The sequence below is a fragment of the Cinclus cinclus genome, chromosome Z (genome assembly GCF_963662255.1).
Source record: "Cinclus cinclus chromosome Z, bCinCin1.1, whole genome shotgun sequence".
NCBI lineage: Eukaryota > Metazoa > Chordata > Aves > Passeriformes > Cinclidae > Cinclus > Cinclus cinclus.
This window is the reverse complement of record NC_085084.1, coordinates 74,952,504-74,978,926: the sequence shown is the minus strand read 5'-3', so window position 1 is coordinate 74,978,926 and position 26,423 is coordinate 74,952,504. Positions and strand designations below refer to the sequence as shown.

The 26,423-nt window shown below is 39.9% G+C and overlaps 1 protein-coding gene and 1 non-coding gene across 3 annotated transcripts in view; both read right to left on the bottom strand.

The window, feature by feature from the left end:
- The window catches only part of ZFR (zinc finger RNA binding protein), a 42,278-nt gene extending 22,143 nt beyond the window's left edge, over nucleotides 1–20,135 (bottom strand). For both annotated transcript variants that reach the window (XM_062514067.1, XM_062514068.1), the window contains exons 1-5: nucleotides 20,064–20,135; nucleotides 19,774–19,858; nucleotides 3,740–4,022; nucleotides 2,186–2,330; nucleotides 1,164–1,382 (exon numbers count right to left, since the gene is read on the bottom strand). In XM_062514067.1, the coding sequence (XP_062370051.1) occupies nucleotides 1,164–1,382; nucleotides 2,186–2,330; nucleotides 3,740–4,022; nucleotides 19,774–19,858; nucleotides 20,064–20,100 (769 nt within the window). In that variant the 5' untranslated portion in view covers nucleotides 20,101–20,135. The remainder of the gene's footprint in view (nucleotides 1–1,163; nucleotides 1,383–2,185; nucleotides 2,331–3,739; nucleotides 4,023–19,773; nucleotides 19,859–20,063) is intronic.
- Nucleotides 6,588–6,725, bottom strand: LOC134057073 (small nucleolar RNA SNORA66). The gene has a single exon (XR_009934198.1). It is a non-coding gene; the product is annotated as a small nucleolar RNA SNORA66 (small nucleolar RNA).
- Nucleotides 20,136–26,423: the final 6,288 nt, after the last annotated feature.

The window sequence follows — 26,423 nt, the reverse complement described above, 5'->3', positions numbered from 1 at the left end:
AAATGAAAAACAAATGTTACATAACTATATATAATGTATCAAATACATAATACACTTATTCAAATCATGTTGCATAACAGTTGAGGGGCCAGGCAAGATACAAGTAATCCATTGAGATCTTATCAGGCAGTCCTGAATTTGGCCTCATGCTTCACAGCAGACAAATATATAGCCACCAATTGTGGTGGAATATATTCCGTTTTAGACACATATTTGCAGACACACAGTTATGTTAGATATATCAAAGCACCGCTAGAAAACACATGAAATTTCCTGGTACATCTGGTAAGATTGGGTATGATGGAAGAAAAATTGTAGTGAAAGATTTAGCAAAGGTCACATGAAGCAAGCAATCTTCTAGAACCAGATTTGCTGTTCACATTTCCAAATGGCAAGGACTGATAATACGGAGAGGAAGGGGGAAAAAAATGAAGATAAAAGACAGAATGTCTAGTGCTATTACATCCTATTTCAGTGATTTAAGTTGTTTTGTACAAAGAAGATGCTTTGCTCATTAAAACCTGGCTACACAGTCATTGTTTTTCAGTTGAAAAAATCAAGGAAACCAGGCTCTGTCTCAAGGAAATATAAAAATCCCTTTTTAAGCAGGAAACAAAAGAAAACAAAAAGTTCATGATAGCTATAACCTGCCAGTTAATTACCATCTATGGCTATGAAGTTAACGTATTTTCATCCTTAACTATGTTTTGGATTCCTAATGGTTGAGTAAGTCTTTTCAGTACACACTTCTCATTCCATTTTGGGTCAGGGCAACCCAAACTCAAAAGATTTATACTGAACTATTCCTCCCTGTCTTTGTAACTGCATGCACCCTTTCCAATTTCCTGGGAGTAACATCTGAGCGGATGCATTTCCTTATGCTTTATATTCTGTGTTTTTCCTTTTCACCCTACAATAAGTCACTGCTCAGGTAGCCATGCCAGAACATCGTATATTCTCACATGTAACAAAATACACACATAAGACATCAAACCTCTTTTAAAGATACAAGAAAACTTTCTGCCATTGTAACGATCAAACTGAATGAATATATCATAGCAGACTATGATGCAATTGACCATGAACTGCTAAAATTCTGAGCACTGAAAGTCTGTTTTGTAGCAACTGCAAAGATCCCAGCATGAAACATGCAAAATTCTTACCAGAGTAAGTTACTGCTGTTGTGCTGTACGTTGCACTCTGAGTATAGGATGGAACAACAGTGGCTGCAGCTGCCACCGGCTGCACAGTTGAGGACACCGGATATATAGAAAATGTAGTTGTTGCTGGACTTGGGGTGGCAGGTTTTATCGCTGTCACTTGCCGTGTTTGCTGGGCTTGGGTGTACTGAGTTGCCCCTTGGCTATATCCTGCTTTTGGAGCTAATGAGGATAGAAAATACAAGTGTACAAACACTGACATGTTTTAACTGAGTGAAATGCAAACCATAGTAAGAGAAAATTAACAATATGCTTGTGAACAAATGTGTAAAAAGTGGACATTTGTTTTGGAAGTTTTGTTTCATTTGTTATGCTTTTTAGTGTTGTGCATTGGATTGCTTTACTGTCATGTCTATGCATTGCATACCATATATCCAATCAAGTCACAGCTCACAGCAGTAAACCTTAAACTTATTTATTTTTAAATGCACTATCATGTTTTTAACACGGTTTTAAACAATGTTCTTATCCAACAGTTTTACTAGAATACTCCAAACCAAAGCACATCTAAACTTTCCTCTTAATTCTGTGTAAAAAAAACTTAGCAGGAGTCATGCTTTGTAGCAATCATAATATGAATAATTAGAGAATTATATACAGAAAGTACCTAGAGAATTGAAAGAGTATTTCTAACTGAGTTATTATCTGAACACAACACTGATTATCTCAACCTGGTTCAGCAAGGTTTCTAGACAAATCAGTAAGAACTTTGCCTAGAAGTACGTTTTCAAGTGTACTAAGTGGCAGTTCAAACCTCAGAGGCAGCTGCATATGGCAATGCCACAAGAGTTGAAGTTCTAGGCACAGAAAAACCTTCCATACAGTGACAGATATTACACGACAAAACTTAAAACAAAAAAAAAAAAAAAAACCAAGATAATGTGAAACAGCTGAACAGATATTTTTAAGGCTTAAAGTAGTTGACAAGACTGAGTAAGGAGAGCAGCTTGAATCATGACACCCACCTGTCTGGTAGTAGGACTCAGCCACCGAGGGCTGTGGCTGGGCAGCAGCAGCCACGGCGGCCGCGGTCGCGGTCGGCTGCTGATAATATTGTTTACTGTCATAAGCCACAGCTGGGGCAGTAGATCGAACGTAAGAGTAGGAATCCTAAGGATTCAAAACACAGAAACCACCTGTAGGTATATGGCTAGAGTAACAGAAGTCATCAGCAGAGCCAAATTAACAATGTACTGTCTGCTGGCCTACTCAAGTGGAATAAAAATTTCCCATCTACACATACAGTATATACAAATAAATGAATTAGAGAAATTAAATTTACTTTTGTAGATACTTCAGGCCTGAAACAACCCTAATGATCTTTTACAGATTCAATACAGGTATTATTCTCATGCTATTAATCCTTTCTCGACCAAATTATTTTTGAAAAGCATCTACTCTCAATAGTTTTTAATGACTGTATCAGATTCTGTTTCTGTAAAATATTAAAACCCACCACAGATCTCTACAAAATATGAATTTCTACAAGGCCCAATAAGTTCTCAGGGATAGAAACAAGAGCCTGCATTGGCTTTAAAAATCTCATCACTAACAACATTTTTCTTGGTTATATTTTTAAAGAGTATTAAAGTGGTACTTTTAAAACTTTCCTTACTTTCTGGTGTATCAACTAGTTTGTTAGTCTGTAAAGTCAAGGCAAGTAGCTCATTTGTCACCTTTACAACTTAATAGATCTCTAATAAGCTTGGAAGGGGATGACCTGGAAGCCACTATATGCATGTACATTCTCCCACGCTCGCCATGCTTATGGTAAAGCACAAAGAGTTAATCAACCAAGGGGGAGCAAGGCATGAACTACTAGAGCTGAAATGTACTAATGTATTAATATTTTTTTTAATTCCAAGAAATACAGCAACAAAATCTTTTTTTGTCCAGCCTGTGTAAACAGAAATTATTTTATTTCCTTTACAGGACTCTTTTTTTCCAAATGTATCTAATAACTGACCTCATAATATATAACAAATTAGAGAATCTGTACAGAAGAACTGAGAACATCCAGCAGGCAATACAGTCCTTTAAAACAAATCAAAATGCTAATTAGAATCTAGCTAATGTCCTGATAAGTTCAGGATTAAAAATTGAAAAATTATTACAAGAAACACAGTATTTCAAGATTAAAGGGGACAGAGAGCAAAAGCCCTTTTGCAAAAATCTGTAACCACAGAAGGTTAAGCAGGGATCTCAGAGGAGGATATCCAAAAACTACCTCCAGAGTAGTTTATCTCCTAGGGCAATCCTCTGTCCTCACAGACTTGGTACTAGACTCCCGTGGCACCCAGGAATCTGACAAAGGAACTACTACTACCTTTACTTAAAATTTTTACTGAAACATTCTTTTCAGCTCCACGACCCAGTTCACTGCACACCAAGCCAAGATCTAAGCTAACGCAAGACAGTGCTTTTCTTTACAGCAGCAGTTTCACAGAATCACATTTTCTTTTCCAAACTGGCTTCCTCCTCTCAAAGCACCTTTTAAAAATCACACAGCAGGAACCTACCTGGTAATTCTGTGTGGTGACAGGAGGTGGTGGTGGCGGAGCTTCTTGTTGCCGCTGCGTGTAGCCGTAGTCGGTAGCTGTGTGTGCCGTGGGATACCCGCCGTAGGCAGCAGCCGTGGCAGCAGCCGCCACGGCCACCGGGGCAGGCCTGGCCACCGCCACTGTGGCTGCGGCCGGGGCGTAGGCTGCAGTGACCGTGTGCGCCGCCACCGGGGCCTGGTGGACAGTGTAACTGGCAACTGTGGTTGGATGGGAATAGGCTACACCCGAAGCTGGCTGCTGGCTGTATTGGCAGAAGACAGTAAGTAATTAATCCAATGTAAAAAGTTAATGCCTACACATTTCAAAATCCCAGATTTGATTAATACTTTGCCGGTTCTACAGACAGATCTGGAGCAGCCTTCTATCCGTGCATACTCTTATTTAATGGCTTGCACTAACAATCTTCCACCCCCATGAAAAAGGCTGTATGATTATTAAAGTTCTGTGGACACACAGAACAGAATCACAGAACGCAAGGCATGGGAAGGGACATTAAGGACCATCAAGTCCCAACCTCCATGCCAACTCCTACTAGACCAGATCACTCAAGACCAATGCTGCCAGGGTTGGAACACCCACAACTTCCCTAGGTAACCTGTTCCAGGTGTCTTGCTGCTCTCAGAGTAAGGAATGTCTTCCCAACATCTAACCTAAATGTCCCCTCTTTCAATTTGTACCAATTACTCCATGTTCTATCTCTACAGGTCCTGACATTTCATGCAGATGATTATTTATATCATTAGGGGGGCATTTGTGTTGAGTTTTCTCTAAGCAGTGGAACACAAGTCCTTCATTCAAAATAATGCAGTAGGTCCAAACTGTTATCTTTTCCAGACTGGCAAGTTTTAAATACTTTATTAATTCAATAAAGTGACACACCTGTCAAATTAAGAAATGCTACTTTTCTGTGAGAGCTTATTAGTGACCTGTACTACCATGAAGTTTTTCATTGCACCATATTCAAGCAATGAAATTTTGAAGACTTCCAGGAAAATCAACTTGGAACTGTTGTATTTACTTAGACACACATATCTGATAGGGGACTTCTCCAACAGATGGTTAGAATTATAGAAGCTGGCCCCATGTGCTCGAGCAGAAATCTGACATGACACAAAGCATCAAAACTGCAGACAATCATACTGAGCAAGAAAACTATTACCAGAGCTCTGGCAATCTTACAGGCACATGCTGGGACTAATCTGTCTCTCAAAAATTTGCAGGTAGGATGCTAATATATGGCAACTTACTAAAAAACCACAAATATTAACAGCAGAAATAAAAAGTGATTGCTCCAAAGGTTTAATTAATTGAACAGAAACTAGAATTATTGATATGTAACTCAGTGTGATGTTGCCCTATTATGATGCGGAACTGTGGATTATGATTAGAAGCTTAGAATGGTTACTTTGATTTTTAAGCAAATAAAGTGAAGCAGGTGAAATATTACTATCTGGAACAATGACATCAAATGGGGATTCAGTGATAGTTCTGATATTTTTGTACATTTCCTACACCACTGTTCAATAATAGCTATATCTATATACTTTCAATTTCACAAAAGACATTTCCACAACTCCCTTGTGTTCAGTAATTTTTTCTTACTTATTTCTAGAAAACCTGATTTTGTCATTTCAATTACAGCAGAACCCACTTACTTTAATAAATTAAAAAAACACATACATGCAACCCTTTCTTCCCCCAAACCATTCTCACAGCAAAAACAGTGAAAATTTTACTACTGCTGGACTTACATGCCTGGACTCCACCTTCTTCCCACCATGAGTCCCTCACTGTTTAAAAGACTTACTTACATTCTATCCAATTCCACATCAGTAGTGAGTTGTACTTACAATAACATTTTATGTTATTTTCAATAATTAACCTAAGAGCAAAAGAGAAAGATCTAAACCACTTTGATGTACCTCCCATCACTGCTTGCAACAACTCCTCCTCCCTGATGTTTGCAGGAAAATTCTCTGTTTACTTAACATGAGAATTTGGACTTCATCACAAAATTCAGGGAGACTGTTTTATGATGGTAAAAGTGAATGACAAAGTATAAAATTAGGCCTCATTATATACATAACTAACAGTACAGAAGTGCAAAATAACCACAAAATCGGAGGTAATTATGGTCACATGTATCTACTAAAATCACATTAAACTGAGGAAACAGACAGCAGACTGCCTGACTGCAGCTGAAAACATCAACAGTCTAATACTGCCAACAAGGTAAGTCTTCCTTCACACTTTTCCCACTCTTGGTCTTCCTTCTCCCAGATACCAATCCTGGCTAAGCCATCTTATTCCATCCCTGATGCTACTTCTGCTACTTGTCAAACCATTCACTGCACTGATTTAATTCATTAATCTAGCAAAAAAGGATATGAGGGTTTGCTGTTAGGGTCATATTCTAGCATGGCAGAAATGTTAAGAAACAGAGCAGCTTAAAAAATAGGTCTGTTGAGAGTCAGAATCTATATTAATTATATATATATATACAGGGAAATGGATCAAAAAACGGAGCAGAAGACTTGGGCAGAAGCACTAGCTTGGCATTTCCACATTTCATCAAACTGTGTTTGGTACTGTTACAAAATAAGATACAGTGCTCACAACACACTACAAAGTAACACCACTAGTCAGTTTTGCAAAGCACTTTTGTTCTCAGAATATGTACAATTAAAGATACCTGATAGTTTTTGGTACTTTAAATCGTGCAGAGATTATGAACATTGCCAGTAAAACTATTAACAAGATTATGAAACAGACAATTTCATTTCTTGCACAACCAAGCAGCAAAATTCCTTACCATGGCATAGAATTAACAGTCCAAATAATTAGATTTCTAAGGCTAATACAGGTTCTATGACCATGTTTATTTTAGGAAACCTGGTCCCCTTGCTTCTGCAATATCATGCAGAGCTAGTGATCAAGTTTGCAAGACTGCAAGAAAAGTATTCCAGAACTGACTGCTTCTTCCTTTCTGAAAGTTGTGTTACATTACATTACAGAAATTAATGGTGACATCTCTTAAAGTTGTGACATTCTTCTCTCCATGGTCTTACTGAAAACCTTTAACATTAAGACAAGCAGACATTTTAATGTAATTAATTTACATAAAAATATCCTTGTGCCAACTTCTTCAATTAAATTACAGGAGTTCTTATCCTGACTTGGTGATTAGTGCCTCACCACTTTTGCAGAGATGAACTTGGCTTCTCCTAGATTATTTTGCCAACTTATTCCACTCTTCCTTCATCTGTGCACCTATCTTAATATTATCTGTTTTTCTCTGACTACAGATGGCAAGAACCTCATGCGTCATTTCATACGAAGTTTCAGCTGTGCCACCCACTCTGCTCCAGACAACTGTTTTTTTTCCCAGTAGTCTAGCTTCCTCCCAGCAGATTCTTGTAAAGTTACCTATGCACTGACACTATTTTCCTCACATCAAATAGCACAACACACCACACTAAATAGAAATACTGAAGTCACAACCAATCCCTAGTGAACTTCACTGCAATTACTGCTATTTGATAATAGTTCTAGTTCTACTCATCACCTCTACCAGCTCCTTCTCTAAAATTCTTATACTAATCTCTACCTTAAACAGTCATTTTTAATACTGCATCACATCAAGTATTTCATCTTAGTCTTGATAAATAAGTCTCCGAAAGATCTAGGCACGTCATCAAGTTATTAGAGCACCCATGAAATACAGTACATCATCTGAGGGATGGTAACAACCACATGCATGTTCTTCACCACATCCCTAGTGAATTCACATAAATTGCTCTGTGTGAGCACTTACCTGTTTTTAAACTTCCATTTCTATAATACTATTTCCTCTTCCCAAACAAGGTCACCTCTATTCAGAAGTTTTACACCACAGTGTACTTAGCTTGTCCTCATCTTTCACATTCGAACTGAATAGCCTCTCATTTTCTTGGAGTTAACTCTTTATTAGCAATACTGAATTACTGTGCACAAGTATTTTTTGTAAAACACCTTTGACTCAAATCTTTTAATATAATCTATTATAATTTCTACTGACACTAAGGATGGGAAATACTAATCTTTCTGTTGCATTAGATCAGCACAAGTGCCACATATTGTCGAATACCACTATGATATTAAACCTGCTCAGTAAGAATAACTGCAGTGAATTGTAACCATGTATCCATCTTTCTCCACAGTAATCTCTAATTCCATGATAATCTGATTTCCTAGGGCTGGGGCTGAGGGGCCATCCTCCTGTCTCTCGATCTTGCAGAATTCATCCCAGAGCAAAGGCCAAAGCAAAAACTGTCTTATGCACACGGCTGTCATGTGCACAAAACTCCTTTCACCAGATTCAAGTACTTTTTCTCAGAGCAGGTGCATGTTTTGCCCTGATACTTTTTAAGTTGGATGCGAGAGTAATACAGCAGCTGTTTCCATGGTATTGACATTGGACCCCATTGTGCACACCCAAAATCGTCATTCAGAAATAAAACAGTATCTTAAAATATTTTTCTTGCTTGCAAAGTCTCCATTGTAAACACTGAAGCACCAAATAATTATGAAGATCTTCTTGCATGATTCTACACCATAAAATCAAATAAGCTACAGCATAGCTTTACAAAAACCAGTGTAATTCTGGGTAGATACTTAGCCTGGGAAATTCTACCCTGAACATTTGACCAAGCTGTATTAAAACATCAGCAAAAAAAAGTCCACACCCTGAGAACAAGCTCTCAAAACAGAAGGTATTAGCAATCACTACTCTGTATTTCTTATTAGAATGACTAGTTTAATTTCATAATTCTGTTAGCAACTTCTATTTCTCTTGTCAAAAAGCGCAATATTCAAGCAGCAATTAATAACCTTTCCTGAGCAGTGTTCTTGGTATTAAAAAAAAGAACTTTCAAAGAAACAAAACAAAACAAAACAAAACAAGCTGGCAGCACATTTAAACAGTCAAAAGTCACAGAGAGTAGAAATTGCTGGTCAACAGCAGCTAATGAAGTACTGGTGTCCAATTGGCAAAACACTGTTCTTCAGCTCCACAACCATGTGTTTGTCTAACCTAAACAGCCATATAAGGTAGGTTTGCAAATGAGTGGTATTATTCCCCAAAAAAGCTTAGATAAGAACTTGTTAGATGGAATACAGGAGAAGTTACTTCTCAATAGCAACACTGAAAGAAGATATGGATTACCAAATAATGACACAATATTAAGAGCAATTCTGAAACAAATATCGAAGTCTCTTCTGCAATATGCTTACATCATATCTTTTTTCATTTCCAGCTACTGCCCTTTTCTAGTGGAGGCTTTTCTGTTTAAAATTAAATGTGAAATAGAAAACTTTATTTTTTTATTTTAGTAATACAAAGAAAATACAGCACTTTGATATAATGCTACCTATTTTGCCAGATAAATGAAGATTTTAAGAGACTTTATTTTCCACATTAAGGTATTTGCTGAGTAAGTCATGCATTAAGAAATGTGATAATCCATCTGGCAGTGGTAGTTACCGTCAGAGGAATAATACATTTTCAGGAAAAGGCAGCCTGCTCCCAAGTAAGATCTATAGCACATAAAAGGGTGTGTATACAGGAGGTACATAAAACACTCCCTATAAGACCTGCCTTTCAACACACTTTATCCATTTATTTGAATAAAAAAATAAAAAGAAATTGCTATTATGTGCATATAACCTGCTCATCTTCAACACTAACAAGCAACACATGCACACAAATGCTATTCCATCTCCTATTCCATCTCTGTTTAGGTTGCTGAACACTCCAAGAGGCAAATAACATCTCTGATTTTTCAGTTTCAGTTTTCTGATGAGTGCTGTTTTGATGGACAGTTAGGATCTGGCCTAAAACCAAGTATGTCTCTACCAAAAAGACAGTATTCCTCAGAAATTACAACTTCTAAAACATATTTCTTGCAGGGTTTGGGTTTTTTTTTTTTTTTCATTTAAAGAAGTGATTTCCATGCACAACATTTAAGCTAAGTTCTAAAATAGTTTTTAAAATATGAGTATCTTGAATAAGACCTTTCACTAATTAGGATGTATTTTTTGATTTGTACCTTTTATGAACATTAGAACATTTTAGCACTAAGGAAACCGTATCTGGTGAAATCTAAGTGACAGGTTTCTCAAAGTTTCACAGATTATTCTATTAATAGCAGAATAGGAAAGAAACAGTTTTGCAGTTCTTTCAGGAACATGATGATTGAAACAAGTATGTTCTAGTTCTATGAAAATTGTTAGAATCAGTGCAATCTGCTACTGCTTCCATGCACTCCTAAATAACTGGCCAGATGAAGCTTCAGATGTGCTAATGGAACATGGACAGAGCAAAGCAAAACCAGAATTTGAATTAACAGAAAAAAAAAAAATCAGTGAGCTTTATTCTCCTAAACACACTTGACAATAAACAGCACAAAATGGCAAAATGAAATATCACACTACAGTATACCGTACTTTAGGAGTAACTTTGCCTCTGTATTTCTGGAGCTTGTTACCCACTACAGGCATAATATTTTCAATACTTGAGTATCTTCTTGCAACTTTAAAGAAAATTACTTTTTTCCTATTCTTACAATTTTGTAAACAGAACACTATTTGTAATGCAATTCATTAGGAATCCAGAGAGGCCTGAAGCAATGCAGATGAGCTATACCCTCCTGAATTCTGCTAAATTTCAGCAGTAACACATTGTATGGTTTAATTACATAAAGCCTAAAAATGGCAGGGATTTGTAGCCATTTCGAGTTTTCCCTTTCCTTGTTCTAAAAACTTCTTTGCGTCATGCCATTACAAATTATTGATTGCTACTAGATGGCTAAACCATATACTTATCAACAACTCATGTTAAAGATTAACAGCCTTATGTTTTCAAAACACCCTTTCTTCTTCAATAATCTGTACATTTAGTCTCACAACAAGATTTAAATCCAATCAAATTCTGCCATGTTTTGTTCCCTGTATATACTGCAGGAGTCTCCAACAGTGATGTAATAATACACGCCCTGTATCAACCTCTTTGCTCAGCTACAGACAACAGAAAGCCCACTGCCCACACTGCTTTCTTTAAAAAGTTCATTTTTTTCAAGTCTATTCAATAGCCTTGAATTGTAATATGCAAAACAAAAAGAACTAAGCTTGAGAAGTCACATCTGCTTTAAAAAGAAGCAACTACTAACATTATCTGAGACAAAATCACAGAATGACAGAGATTGGAAGGGACCTCTGGAGGTCAGTGGGGTCCAATCCCACTTAGGCAGTATCAGCTACAGCCAGACACCCAGGACTGTACCCACAGTTTCCGAGCACCTCCGAGGATGGAGACTCCGTAACTTACCCAGGCCACGTGTGCCAGGACTCAGTCATTCTTCTATTTGAAAGGTGTTCCTTCACATTCCTAGGGAATCTCCTGTGCTTCAGTTTGTGCCCATTGCCTCTGGTCCTGGCACTGGGCACCACTGAGAAAAAGCCTGACTCTGTCCTCTCTGCATCCTTCCTTCAGGTATTTATACTTATAAAGATACCCCTCACCCTCCTCCAGGCTGAATAGTCTCAGCTCTCCCAGCCTTTTCTCATTATAGAAATACTGCAGACTCCTCAGCAGCTTTGGTGGGCCTCTTGGGCTCTCTCCAGTGTGTCTACAGATCTCTCCTGTACTGAAGCCCAAAAAAAGACACAGGATTGCAGGTGTGGCCTCACTGGTGCTGTATAAGAGGGGAACGATCACTTCACTCACCCACCTGGTAATACTATGCCTAACACATCCCAGGATGCCACTCTCCTTCTGTGCTGCCAGGACCCCCTGCTGGCTCACGTTCAAGCCTGGTGTGGACCAGGACTCCCAGGTCCTCTTCTTTTACACCTGGGTGGCCCACAGCATATACTAGTGCATGGGGCTGTTCTTTAATACTGAACTTTGCACTTCCCCTTGTTGAACTTCCTGAAATTTTTGGCAGTCCTTTTCTCCAGGCCTTTGAAGTCCCTCTGGATGTCACCATAACCCTCTGGCATGTAAGTCACTCCTCATCATTTTCTGTCATGAGCAAGCTTGCTGAGAGTACACTCTGCCCTAACATCTGGACCATTAATGAAGATGCTGAACTGAAAAACACTAAAATTGGCAAGTTCTCCATAAAAGGAAGGAAACTTCACTAGTATGGAAAATTGTATTGAATTGTTAAAACATTCTGTATTTCCTGCCTTAAGTTACTACTTTGCTTTTCTACCACCAATAATGTAACTGTGCCCTAAGCTACCACCTTTGTATTTTAGTTGCAGACAAAATTTGACAGATAATTTAACACTCCACAGTTAAACCTATAACCATCAACCCATTCTGAGGATACAGCTACAAAGGACACAACTATATCATTAACAGAAAATCTTCCCCAAGTGCTCAGTTCCCATAGACAAGCACCTGCTGCATATTTCAACTAGTTGGCAGGCTTCCCTCCATAAAATGACAAAGGCTTCTTTAACTAGAGGCACCTCTGTCTCCCCATTATAGCCTATGGCAATAGTGACATACAACTCATGTAAACAAATCCAGAGCCCCTTACAGCCTTTCAAATGTTGGCTATCTCCTTTGAGAGTGGGACTTCATTGATTTGAAAATAAGTCCATCAAAATCCTTTCACAACCAACAGTCCTGGAGGCTTCTTGTGTACATTGAGCTAGAACAGCATGTATACCACAGCACTTAATATTAACATTTGTTGACCAAAAGAGAATCAGCTCCACACAGCTCTGCCATATTCAGTGAAGTCTCTTCTGCTAAGAATTATGTATCTGTCAAGATGTGATGGAATGCAAGAGAGCATAGGCATAAAGTACACAGAGCAAGCATTCTGAGTTTTTATCTTCATCCTGTGGTAAAACAAAGATTACTTTCACTGCTCAAGTCTAGTAGTACATACTGCAGAAGTCCTATCCACTGCTGTCCTTATCATCCTGTTTTCACCAACAAAAGACTGAATTATGTTTAGTGATACCTTAGCTTGGTCTGATGCTGTGTGAATTACAGCCCTAACATCTCTGAAAGACTCAATATTTTTCAAACAAGTATCTACATGAAGAGTTAACTGGGGCAGATACTGAAGACAAAACTAATTAGAAATATCAGCAAATGTGAAAAGAAAACTCCACCCCCAATCAATTCTCAATAGCCAACTCATCCATGCATAGCAATTAACTTTCTTTTGTTGTTCTACACCACTTGAATAAGCTGTAAAATGGTACAGTACATTTGAATTCCAAACCAGCTGTAATTGCAAGAGTTCACTTCCATACTGCTGCCTAGAAAATTTCCTCTTAACCTGGACTCACAGGCACTGTGGTCTGCTCTGAACTTGGCACTGTTAAAATTGCCTTTATCTGTGAGAGCTCACCACACCCAGTAATAATCAAGCTGCTTGAAGGCAATTCAAAGCTACCAAATCTCTCCAAACTACCCAAGCATCTCCCATCAGTGTCCTGTCTCATTAGAGCAAGACGGAGTATGAATGCCACCAAGATGAAACTCACAACACTTAAAAGATTCTTATCTTTTTAGCAGAAACCGAAACTGCAATACAAGTTTAATTAAATGACACTATCACATTTGCACACTTCTCTGTCCAAACATTACTCAATGCCCCTATCTCTCCATCAGCATTTTAAACAGCCTATTTGACATTAAAAGCATAACTACACCTCTCTCCAGCACTGAACCAATAATGCTATTATTTTACATGGGAAAGACAAGCCAATACTAGGATGTTAATTTCAAACTGAATAGTCATACAGTGGCTCAGGTGAGGTACAGAGCAAGCACACACACAAACAAACAAGACCAGTATCACCAAGTTCCACATTTTTTTCAGACTCCTAAACAGATGGATAGTACAGTCAATTAAATAAGTAACAAATGAGGTTTGCCTTGCATGCAGGTCTATAACCTTCGGCCCTAATGCCAAAATCTAGCAGAAATCACAAACTTTAAAGGTCCTGTAGTGTTCAGAGGAATTTCCTACATTTCTATCTGCGTAATCTAATGCTTCTCTCAATAAATCACAATATTACTATTGGGCAGTGCACACAAAGAATTCTACATGAGTAGGGTAGCAGGAAATTTTATGCAGCAACAACACTGAAAGAAACAAGAATGCTTCTAACACATTATTTACAGGTTTAAAGAGCACTTAGTCCTTTTGCTTTGATTAAATATGAAACAAGGTTTCAAATATGCTTTACAAAAATTAGTATTTATAAACAAATAAAGACAGTAATGTATTCCTCTTCTTATCTAGTCAACTGAAGGAACTTTATTGATCATACTGTTACAACAGTAAAATTATCAAGTTCTGCATGCCCATCCTGATTTTGGCTGGGGTGGAGTTAATTTTCTTCTTAGTAGTTGGTTCAGTGCTGTGTTTTGGATTTAGCATGAGAGTTATGCTCATAGCACAGAGATGGTTTAGTTGTTCCTCAGCAGGGCTCACTCCCAGTAGAGAACTTTTTAATTTCTTGTGTTCCGCCAGTAAGCAAGTACAAGAGAAGCTGGGTGGGAGCGTGGCCAGGAGAGCTAACCCAAACTGGCCAAAGGGATATTCTACGCCATACAACATCATGCATGCATGTATAAACTAGGGCGAGTTGTCCAGGAGCTGCTGATTGTTTCTGGAGAACAGGCTGGACATTAGTCAGCAGGGGATAAGCAATTGTGTTGAGCATTGCTTTCTTCTCTTGAGTTCCCTTCATTACTACTATTACCTTTACCAGTATTACTGATGTAATTCATATTATACTCCATTTTCTTTCAACTATGAACTGTTCCTATCTCAAACCAGGAGTTTCACTTTTCTGACTCTCCTCCCCATCGGGGTAGGTAGGAAGTGTGCAAGAGGCTGTGTAGTACTAAGTTGTTGTCTGGGGCTAAACAGCAACAAACCAGTACTCCTGAATTTTCCAAATCCAAGGTCTACCGCCTGGGCATCTATCATTCTGGCCTTTATAACTGCTTCAAAGTTCAGTATTTAATGTTAAGACTTGGACAAATTTTAATTTCTTCTTCATGTGAAGGATGACAGAGTATTTAGATGATCCATCAGGGCCATGGATAAGCTGGAAATCCAGAAAGACACAGCAATTTCTATGTCCCACTGTCTTTTCAGTTTTTGATTTAAATTCTGCACCTGAGAGAGGGCAACTCTGGATGTATGGACAGACTGGGGAACAGGAGGCTGGAAAGCAGTGACACAGAAAGGGACCTGGGGCTCCAGGTTAATGGTGAGCTGAAGATGAGCCAGCAGTGCCCTGGCAGCCAGGAGGACCAGCCCTGTGCTGGGGACATCAGGGACAGCATCAACAGCCAGGCAAGGGAGGGGATTGTCCTGCTGTGCTCTGCACTGGGGCAGCCTCACCTCCAGTGCTGGGGGCAGTTCTGGGTGCCACAATATAAAAAAGGCATTAACCTGTAAGACAGTGTCCAAATGATGGCCATGAGGATGGTGAAGCGTCTGGAGGGGAAGCTGTGTGAGGAGTGGCTGAGGTCATTTGGTCTGTTCTACCTGGAGGAGACTGAGGGAGACCTCACTGTGGCCTTCAACACCCTCGGAAGTGGAAGCAAAAGGGCAGACACTGATCTCTGCTCTGTGGTGACCAGTGACAGGACCCAAGGGAATGGCCTGAAGTTTGTGTCAGGAGAGATTTAAGTTTTGTATCAGCAAAAGGTTTTTCAGACAGAAGCTGGCTGGGCACTGGAACAGGCTCCCCAGGGAACTGGCCACAGTACCAAGCCTGACAGAATTCAAGAAGTGTTTAGACAAGGTTATCAGGCACATGGTGTGATTCCTGGGGATGTCCTGTGCAGGGCCAGGAGTTGGACTTTGATGTTCCCTGGGGGTCCCTTCTAATTCAGGATATTCTATGATCCTCTGATTCACTACTAATAATGCAAATTAGAACACTGTCATCTTGAGAAACTGCAATTCCAAAAGTTTTTACCAGTCTACAACAAATCTAGAATTAAATAAAAAAAACCTTCCTTAAAAGCACCTTCCAGAAGTCACTTAGTAGAGCAGATTTTCTCCTTTCAGTCTTCTGAGTGGGAGATCCACAACTGTGAATACTCAAATTCTGAGGGACCAGCTTATAAACTGAATGTTCCCACATCTCCAAGGGCCCTGATGGGATTCATCCTGGAGTGCTGCATGGGCCAGCACCTGTTACAGCAAGACCTATCTCAACCATCTACCAAAGGCCTTGGGAGTCTGGGCAGATCACTGCTGGCTGGAAGCTTGCCAGTGTAATTCCCCTTCACAAAGGGGAGGCAAGAAACATCGAACTGGAGACTTATTAGTGTAACCTCAGCTCCTGGAAAAACTATGGAGATACTAAGTGCTACTGGAAGGTGAAAGAATTGTTAAAGAACAACACAATCATCTCTCACAGTCAACAGAGGTTCACAAAGGGAAAGCTCTTGTTTAACCAATCTATCCTTCCATAATAAGGTCACTTGCCTCCTGGATGAAGTTCCAGTTTGACTGAAGGTGCTAACACTGTCCCTCACAGCATCCTTTTCCAACACGTTGTCCAGCTGTGGGATGAGCACGTTCACAGTGCTCCTGCTGGATGGCAGCACTCAAAGGGCTGTTTTGAATAGGGCTACATCTGTCTGGCAACCAAGAGTTGGGTGCACCATTAGCAACTCGGCTGATGATTCAAAATGGGAGGTACTGTGAATTCTCTTTAGGGACAAGAGGAGAGGGATCTAGGTAGACTGGAGTATTGGGCAGTAAATAATGGACTGAAATTTAAGAAGTTCAAATGCTGGATTCTGCACCTAGCCACATGAAGAGGGAGAAGAGTGGCTGGACAGCTGCAGAGGGAGCTGGCACTGGCTAGCTCATTGTGGGTCAGCAGAGCCCAGGCAGCCCCGAGGACAAACCCCATCCCAGAGCACCAAGCACGGCACAGCTGGCCCATGGAGGGGATGGTCCTGCTGTGCTCAGCCGTGGGGCAGCCTCAATGCAGGCCCTGCTGGGCCCTCCAGGTGGAGAAGAATGGGAAGGGCCTTGAAGGTGTCCTGAGAAGGAAAACAAAGCTGGTGGGAGGGCTGGAAGGAACTTCCCGTGAGGAGCAGCTGAGGACTGGACTCAATCCAGTTCAGAGAAAGGGAGGCTGAAGGCTGAGCCCACTGCTCTTTGCAGCTTCCTGAAGAGGGGAAGGGCACTGGGAGGTGCTGAGCTCTCCTCCCTGTAATCCAGGGACAGGACATGAGGGAATGGCTCACAGCTGCACCAGGAGAGCTTTCACTGGCCATTAGGAGGCATTTCTATAAAGACGGGGTGGTCAAGCACTAGAACAGTTTCCTGGAGAAGTGGTCGATGCCCCAGGCTCAGTGTTCAAAGGCATTGGGACAGTCCCCTTAACAAGGTGCTGGAACTTGGCCTACCCTGAAGTGGGCAGGCAAGAAACTGGACAATGACTGTAGGTCCCTTCCAACCACAAGAGTCTGTTCTATTCCTTGAAATAGAGCAGAATCTACTTAGACTCTCTTCTTCCTGATGCAAAGTTTAGGCTTTTTATTTTCTCTGCATGTTTCCAGATGAAGACTCAATATATTTTGAGGTATTAATAGTTTAAGTCATTAAAAGAAAGGTGTGTATGCTAAAAAGAATTACACAAATTTTTGAACTAAGTGCTGAAATCAGTAAAATTCTGATTATTATCATTAGGGAGCACTGAGATCATCAAAAATTGCAGACTAATATTCTTCCAAAATATCAGATTTTTTCACAGCCATTTTGGCAAGAGAGAACCCTTAAAAATGTGACCAATATCGTGTTTATTGTGAAATTTTCCCTTTGTTGCTATAAAATCTAGTGTCAGAGCTTTTAAATGGTGTATGTATAAAGAACTAAAGACTTCAACTGCAAGGGTGATTTGTTCCCCTAAAGCAACTTGGTACTTTGAGCAACTTTTTAAAAATCCATAGGTTAGTTCAGCATCCAGAAACACCTTTTATTTTTCAAGATTTATGAGGCTCACCTATGTATTAAGTAGGTAGAAAAACATTTGTTTGTTTATCTATTGCCCTGTTTTCCAAGACCATGGTTTTTTTTATTCTATGAACTTCAAATACTGGAAAAAAAACAAACTTAAAGACTTATAATGTCAAATCTTACCTTCTTTCCCTGCCACCAGCATCCCTTTTGTCAAAAATACTGGAGTGGAATACATGATTTGCAGCACTCTGTAAACACACTAGCAAGGACCTACCAAGGCAGTTTTGTGGAATTAAGCTCCTTTCAGATATTTTAAGTAACTTGTATGTTTTCAGCTCAAAATATTAAATTCCTTCTTATGAAAGGTCTGTTTAAAAACTGATTGCTATGTCTCTCCACTTCCAGATATGGTAAATACACAAATAATTTATAGGATGTAGAGTCTCTAACCGATAGCAAACTAAACAGTATCTTAAACTTATGATAGCAAAGGAAAAAGGTTCTTTTGATCTGTTTTCCGTCTCCTCAAAAACATACATAGGATCAACTATTAAACTTGAATATTATTCCAATTATATAACTTCAAAGGAATTGTCCAAGATCTTTAGTCTAAAGATCACCTCAGCCCTGCAATAAAATACGATTTTAAAAATTCATCTGCAGTTCAAAACTGAAGACACACAGGTCTTGGTTTATTATTCACTTAACCTTTATACTTAAAAGGAAGTTCTAAATATATGTCCTATATATTCACTATAACTACCACATAAAATGTAAACACATACACACACTGTGAGCATCCAAAGGAACTAGAAGATTAGCTAAATTTAATCCTCTACTAAACACCAGAGTAAATGAAATTCAATGTACTTCACATCCCTTTGCAGGAAAAAAAAAATCAACAGAAAAAACAGACTTGGAGTTACGCCAACACCTCCCCAAAAGTGTACATTCCTAAAACTACATTAGGTATGTATTTTTCATTTGCTAGTAGCACACACCTGCATTTGTTTGTTAATAATCTCTGATATATTTGCTTTATTATTTTGTTTTTTTTCTTATTCACCACAATTTAGGGATTGAGGAAGGTCTTTATCACAGATTTACAGAATGAGCAACACAAGATTCTAATGTGTGGAGATGCATTCCAATACAGGCCAAAATTGCAAAGATGTTCCTCACTGTATTTAGCAAATTAAGTAATATGATGTCAGAAAATGCACTATAATAGATGCTACCAATTACTTCTTAACACTCTGGCCACAATTTAGATGAACAAAAACTACAAGGTACAAAGACTTGTACAGGCAGTGCGTCTACTCGAGAGCTGTATTGATAGATCTATCCAGATACCTAAGACACAGGTATGTATACTGTCTAACACAGTCATGAGTCCTCAAGTTCCACTAGAATACTACTCCTGGTCTTAGAAATGAGGGTAGGACATTTTTCTAAAAAGGTACCTGTCCCTGAAAGTACCTTCTTTACTTTCTTAAACACATTAACCATAACATCACTTCAACTGGATTAAGTCTCCTGTTTAATTTCCAGTGCTACATCTCTCCCTGATCCATCTAACCTCCCTTAGGCTGGTTTCCAACCCATGTTAGAAGGGACCTGTGCTCCCACAGTGACAGCAAAGCGTTGGGGAGCAAGGCCCGTGCTCCCCGAGGCTGAGGCAGGAGACGGGCCTGGGGGAGGCACACGGTGACTCGCCGGTGCTGCTGATTGCAAGTGGCCATTTTAATCTAAGGGCCCGGGGACCCGATGCTGCTGCTGATCATCCTCCTCCTCCTTCTCCGCGGTGCCCAGCCCCACCTCCCACCCCCAGGCACACAGAGAGATAAGAACACACACCCGAGGCGCGGCGGGAGGCTCCGAGCACAACCCACGGCACGGGACAAGGGGCGGGAGTTGCCCGGGGTCCCGGCCGGGGAGAGGGGCCCTGGGGGAGTCCCGGGGGTCCGCGGCGGTGCTCACCTGTACTGGGCAGCAGCCCCGCTGTGGGTGAATCCAAAGTAGTTGCCGGTGGCCATTTTGGCATCTTCCCCCAGCCGGCTGGGCACTGCGGCGGCGGCGACCGAGGGGCGGCGGCGGCCGGGGCCATGACAGGAGGCCGGCGAAAGGATACGGTGGGGAGAAAACGGAATACACAGAGGAACAAGGGAGAGAGAGAGCGCGAGAGCGCCGGGTCAGACTCGGTGTTTCAGGACCGACCCCCGCCCGCCGCCCTCTCCCCAAGCACGGACACGCCGAGCACCGCTACTCACCATAGGTGAACGAAACTACCGGGCATATGGGAATCATGAGTCCGGCCTGGCAGCGACGGCGGCGGGTGAACTCTCAACTCTCCCCCCCCTCCTCCTCCCGCTCGCTCCCTTCCCCCACCCACCCACCGACGGCGACAACGGCTGAGTGCGGCCGGGCCGGCTCCGCCTGCGCAGGCGCGGGATGTGCGCGGGGGCCGCTGGGAGATGTAGTCCGGCCGCGGCCAGGTTCCCGCTTGAGGACCAGGGAGCCGCCTCCGCCCCGGAGACCGCGTGCGCAGGCGCGGGATGTGCGCGGGAGTCGCTGGGAGTTGTAGTCCCGCTTGCCGGCCATGAGCCGCGCTCGGGGCACCTAGATAATATATACACACGCAGACGTACATATGTATATATGATGTGTAGAATCCCGCCATAGCTCCTGTGTGCCAAAGCTTCTGTGTGCTTATTGCGCGTGCAACGCTGGTACAGCCTCACCCACACAGGGCCCACTCGTGTGACTTTTCCAGAAGCCAGCAGTCCGTCAGATCAATTCTGAAACGCGCCGGGCAGTGACCATTGCGGCCGCTGCAGTGACCTCCCTATCAAAGGCACTGAACGAGCGTCCGCTCCCTGTGGCTCGATTCCTCTTTCCGGCAAATCCTTCCCTCTGAGCATCAGATGTCCCCCAAAACTCTGAACAAAGCAAAGCTTGAATGCTTCAGAATACTTTCATCCCATTTATGTATTTTACTTGTGCTACAGTGTGTATTATTCATAAACTAATCAAAGCATATTAAAAGGCGATTAAGAAACACTGGATTAAGTAAAAAGTATAATTTTGGAAGTATTTGTTTACTGTAAACTAAGCCTATTCAAAACACACCTGTTTGGGATGTTCTCCTGAAGTCCTCACAAAAAGACTGACTCCCATTATCCCACAGTGGCTGTGGTCATAGGACTGCAAGAATATCGTTGTTCATTAAATGAGAAGAACTTTCTCATCTCATAGCTGACATTATTGCAGCTCTGCATAAGAAGTACAACTACTTCCAATGCCAAACACCCTTCCCAATTTACTGAATGTAATTTGTTGGTCATTATTATTAATTTTGCATAGGAACTAAATATTACTGTATGTCCTGTTTATTCTTATCCTGATCAAACACAACAGTAAAAGGAATCTGCTTGGTTCTACCCAAAGTGCTTTTCTAGGAAGAAAGTGGCCATTGGGTCAATATTTAATTACTATAGATTAGGAAAAAATGCCTTAATCCACAGTTCTATGGGACACTACTAGAGGAGAAGACACTATAGAAACCTTGTATAAAAGAACTTAGATGATATGGCCTCTGTCATGAAAGTCTCAGTTGACTCAAGATATACAAATTATAAACAGTTTTATGATTTAGATGTTTATCTCTATCCTTAGTTTTATTTAAAATTGTTCATAATTAGACTACGGGATCATGCTTCTTGGACAAGAAGACAACAAAGGTTTTTTTGTTCCATTGTCTTTTAAGATTTTTCAGTTATAAGCCTTCCAATATCCTGATAAATAGATAATATTCAATACATGTTTTATTAAAACTATGAACATCTTTACACACAGATATTCACATATCTTTTATCACTGCATCACTACAGCTATTTTATGCTAAGTAGATAGGCCTGCCATTGCTATTCATTTACGAGGTGAACTTCATAGGGTGACAGAATCAGACTGACTGTGGTTGGAAGGTACTTTAAAGATCATTCCAACTCCCCTGCCATGGACAGGGACATTTTTCACTAGTCCTGGTTGCTGCTCAGAGCCCCATCCAGCCTGCCTTGAACTTTGTCAGGGAAGGGGCACCCACAATTTCTCTGAGCAACCTTTGCCAGTGCTTCACCATCCTCAGAGTAAAGAATTTCTTCGTAATATCTAAGCTAAACCTACTGTCTTTCAGTCTGAAGCCCCCTTTTCCTGTCACTCCAGGCTCTTGTAAACAGTCTCTCTCCATCATTCCTGCAGTGTCCCTTTGGGTACTGGGAGGCCCCAGTTAAGTCACACCAAAGCCTTCTCTTCCCCATGCTGAACAAACCCAGTTTTCTCATCCTTTCCTCATAGGAGTGGTGCTCCATCCCTCTAATCAACTCAGTGATCCTCAGTGATTCTTTTCATGGTTATATATCCACATTATTAATATATACTACTATTGATATGCATTTTGTTAAAATGTTCCAAATAAACTTGGAATATTTACCCTCTTTTCAACTTTGTCTCCACGAAGAAAACACAAAACAAAACAAAACAAAAACCCCCAAACAAAAAAACCCAAACAAAAACAAGCAAACAAACCCCCCCCAAAACAACCCCCCCAAAACCCCCATGCTTTCTTGCTCACAACTGAGATTTTTTGCTTATGTTTCATAACTTTTCTTCATCCAAGTAATTTCTAGCAGTTATAACTCAAATCCTACTCCCTTTACGTTGTGATTTCAGCCCTGCATATTTCTGAGCACAAGCTCCCATCTGGCAGCCCAATTCAGCTACAATTTCAGAAGAAGTTTCAGATTACTTTCCTGTGTGAATTTTGCATTTTGAGTTTTCAATGCATATATCACTTTTGAAAGACTACAACACACTTTATGAGAAGTCATACTTTCTAAATGTGACCAAAAAAATTAAAACTCAAAGTTTCCTTTCTCTTTGCAAAAAAAAACCCCAAAAAACAACCCCACTAGTATTACACAAATCTTTCCCTTAGCAGTTTCCTAATAAGAACCTGATGGTTCCTGGTGGCTCTGTGAGTCATTACAGAGCATCTATTTATGCTACTACTAGCTTGCAGGATCATATTCATGGTCTACATTTAAAAAACCTCAGTGGGTTATAAAACAAGAGCCTATCTCCTTAAGACATGTATCAGATTGGTTCAAAATGAAACAGCAATAAATTCACATTAGATCCTTAAAGGCATTTTGTCTTTTACTGATTTTTATACCTTTACCTAGAAGGAAAATACATAGAGTGAAAAAGCACAAGTTGTGGCACAGGGAGAAAGACAGATAAGCTTTAGTGAAATATGGGAAATGTATTTTTTAAAATAAGAAAAAGAAACTTCTCTGTCGCTGATCCTAATAAGATTACAGAAGAACAGCCAAGAAGTTCCAGAATTAAACATATGCTGGAACACAAACCTTTAAATTGGAATTGAATACAACAGATACTCTATCTGTGCAATGTTCAAAGTGTCTAAAAATACCACAGACAAAAACGACAAGCAAGCTAGCATTCAGGAAAACACACTTTTGACCTTTATTTCAACTGTATGAGAAGAGATCTCCAATATAATATGAGAAGAGGAAAGCACCATAATAACATACAAGCGTGATCAATCCTGCTAGTTTAATGTCCCAAGACACATGTGATAATGTCTCTGTTGCTGCCACAGGACTACAAAACTGAAACAACATGGAGAAAACGAATGGTTTTAAATCTCAACGTTTGCTAAGTAAGATTAGGTAAGATTTCTTGGAGGCAACCTTGCAGTTTACATAAAAGCAGGCTCTCAGCCAGCTTTTGCGTGCCCACCAGAGGGCAGGGTCATGCAGCAGAAGGTGAAAGCTTTCCAGTACGGGACAACACAGACCATGTTGACAAAAGCTGCTTTTATTTCCTGAAAAGGTAATTTAATAGTTAGTGCCCTCTTTGTAAATGCTCTAGATAGAAAGAGATTTACAATCAGCATATGGAGATCAGCGCTATCTTCTCACCTGGAAATTATTTCAGATAGCTAAAGAGACAAGATGCTCACCAGCTTATTAACCTTGATATTGTAGAATGAAATCGCATTTTTTAAACAGTAAAGACAAAGACCCCACATTTTCAAATTATTAAAGCAAAAAAGTGTTACTTTTAACAACAGGGTTAAGATATTGTACAGTGATCATAACAACAGACATATTAAAATATGTTAAAGCAATTTATTAAACCACAGATAGAAGTTATTACTGTTTAGGTTACTAAATTACAACATAAAATATACCCATTTCCCAAACATAATAGAGAGTTATGCAACTATTGATGCAAACTCAAATTACATGACACACATGAGAAACTAACCACTTCCAGCTACACAAGCAAACCCACTGTGTGTTAGGATCCTTTACTCATTTTTCCATGACACTTTAATAAAACTACTGCCAATATTATAAGTTAACCTCCTCTTTCACAGCAGATTTCTTTTTCCACCTTTTAAACTAGTAAGCACAAACACTGAAGCTTTAAAAGCTCTCCCACTTTAGGTTTGCCCTAAAATGCTTTTCATGCTAGCTCTACTATTTCTAATCAGAGGAGTCATCCTTTGAAGTTAGCAATTGCTATGTAATCAGAAGCACAAGCATGTATTTTTTAGCATTCTCATTCAAATCTTCATGCTAAAATCTGTTACTGAAGGAAAGACAAAACCTTCTTCCCTGCTGAAGACATGTGGGATATGAAATGAGGCAATCAGGCAGTAACTAGAAGAATTTAAGCCCTTTTAAGGCAGCTACAGAAGCAAAGTGTCTGATGAAGGAACAAACCCATTAAAAAGGCTATTTTAAGAGCTCAGAAAGTGAACTATACCCCTTGGGGGGATAGATGACTCACTCAGAAGGTAACAGCAGAGATTTACCTTGGAAAAATTATGGCTCCTTTCCCACTGTTCTAAAGCCAGCATTTTTTCTTAGTAGCTTGTTTCTTCTTTTCTAAATACAATCAAAAATAGTGCAGGTAATTCACCAAAAGCTCAAACCGCCGCTACACTCAATGACTAGAATATTTCTCAAAGAAATGTATCATTCCTGAAAAGCAGAATGTAAAATCCAGTTGCAGCAAACCTTCCTCTTCCCTCACTGACCTGCTATTTAGGAATTCAGCTGTAAAAATAGACTTGGTGCTTACTTTGGAGGAAATATTGCAGGTGGGAGAAATTAACTCATTAAGAGCCAGCAGAAAACATTTCTTTTAGTCAGTTTATGTCAAGACTGAAAGAATTGATTAAAATTTATAAAGAATTGTTGATTTGAATACACAATTTATTGATGATTTGATTAAAACCTGAACATTCTTTGTGTACCAAGCAGTGACCTGTAAAAAAAACAAAGCATATAGGGCATATATAGCATATAGCACACATGAACTCTAATTATGTTCCTAACATGAAAAATTAGTGGAAGTTAGTTGAAAAGAGTAACTATGTTTCCTTACAAATTAATAGTCCATATTTGGAGATGATCTTATTATTGGAGTTAACCATTAAGTATTGCAATATAATCTGTTAATCTTCCACAATTACGTGGCTTGACAAGCCAGGTGTTGGTGCAGTGACAATAATTACTATATTGCCTGCTTATCATTTACTGTGCTTTGAATCCTTTTTGTATAAACAACCATGTTTTTTTCTCCCAAAGGTCAGAGATGTAGTAAGAATTGTATATTTTTCTATTTTTCTTTTCATTTAGTGACCTACATGACATACACTTCCTATTTCTGGTATTTCCTTTCTGTTTTCCTGCTATTAAAGTGAAGAAGTGAAAGCTGCTTCTCTCAGAAAGAGACAGTTTACTTTGTGATAAGGACCCAAAGGACATCATGGATCCCCTCTAAAAACCTCCTTGCCCACTTCCTTTAAGTACTTTTTCAGAAACACTGCTTAGAACTTGCAGCTGCTCATGCGGATTTTGGGGGATTATTCCATCCTGAATTCCTTTCTGGTCCATATTAATAAACAGAGATCTTTGCAATTAAAAAAAAATAGCCAAATGCTTTTGCTTTTCAACACTTTATTAATAGGTGTTTGCTATTGAAACTCTGGAGGCCGATCAGCCACTACCTCACTCGGCCTGTATCAACTTTATCTGAAAGCTAGGATTGGCATTACAGTCCACTTCCTATTTTTATAGTTTGCTTGCATTTTTTACAAAAAGCTTGCACTCACGTGGTAGCAAAAGCATAAGTCTAGAGTTAGTAAGAATGGGAAAAAGACTCGACTGGTGCTGGGTGTCCAAAGAATTGTCATTGCTTGTGATACAACTACATGACCCATTGCTGCAGTGATCAGCAAATTGGAGCAAGCTGTGTTAGTGTCATGTGAATCAAGATGATATATTAACATTATTAATAACACTAAATTAATTATATTAATTATATATTCATAACATTACATTCATCACAAACTGAAAGGCTCAAAAAGGTAACACAGAAGACACAACACGAAGCCGCTTTGTGCTCTGACTGCATGCCTGGCCTATCGCAGACCGCTAAAAATCGCTTCTTTCAAAGCTGAGGGCCCTTTCCTCACCTCCCTTCCATTCGGGCGTCTCTCTGAAGCAGAACTCCTTTAGGCGAACTAAATCCCG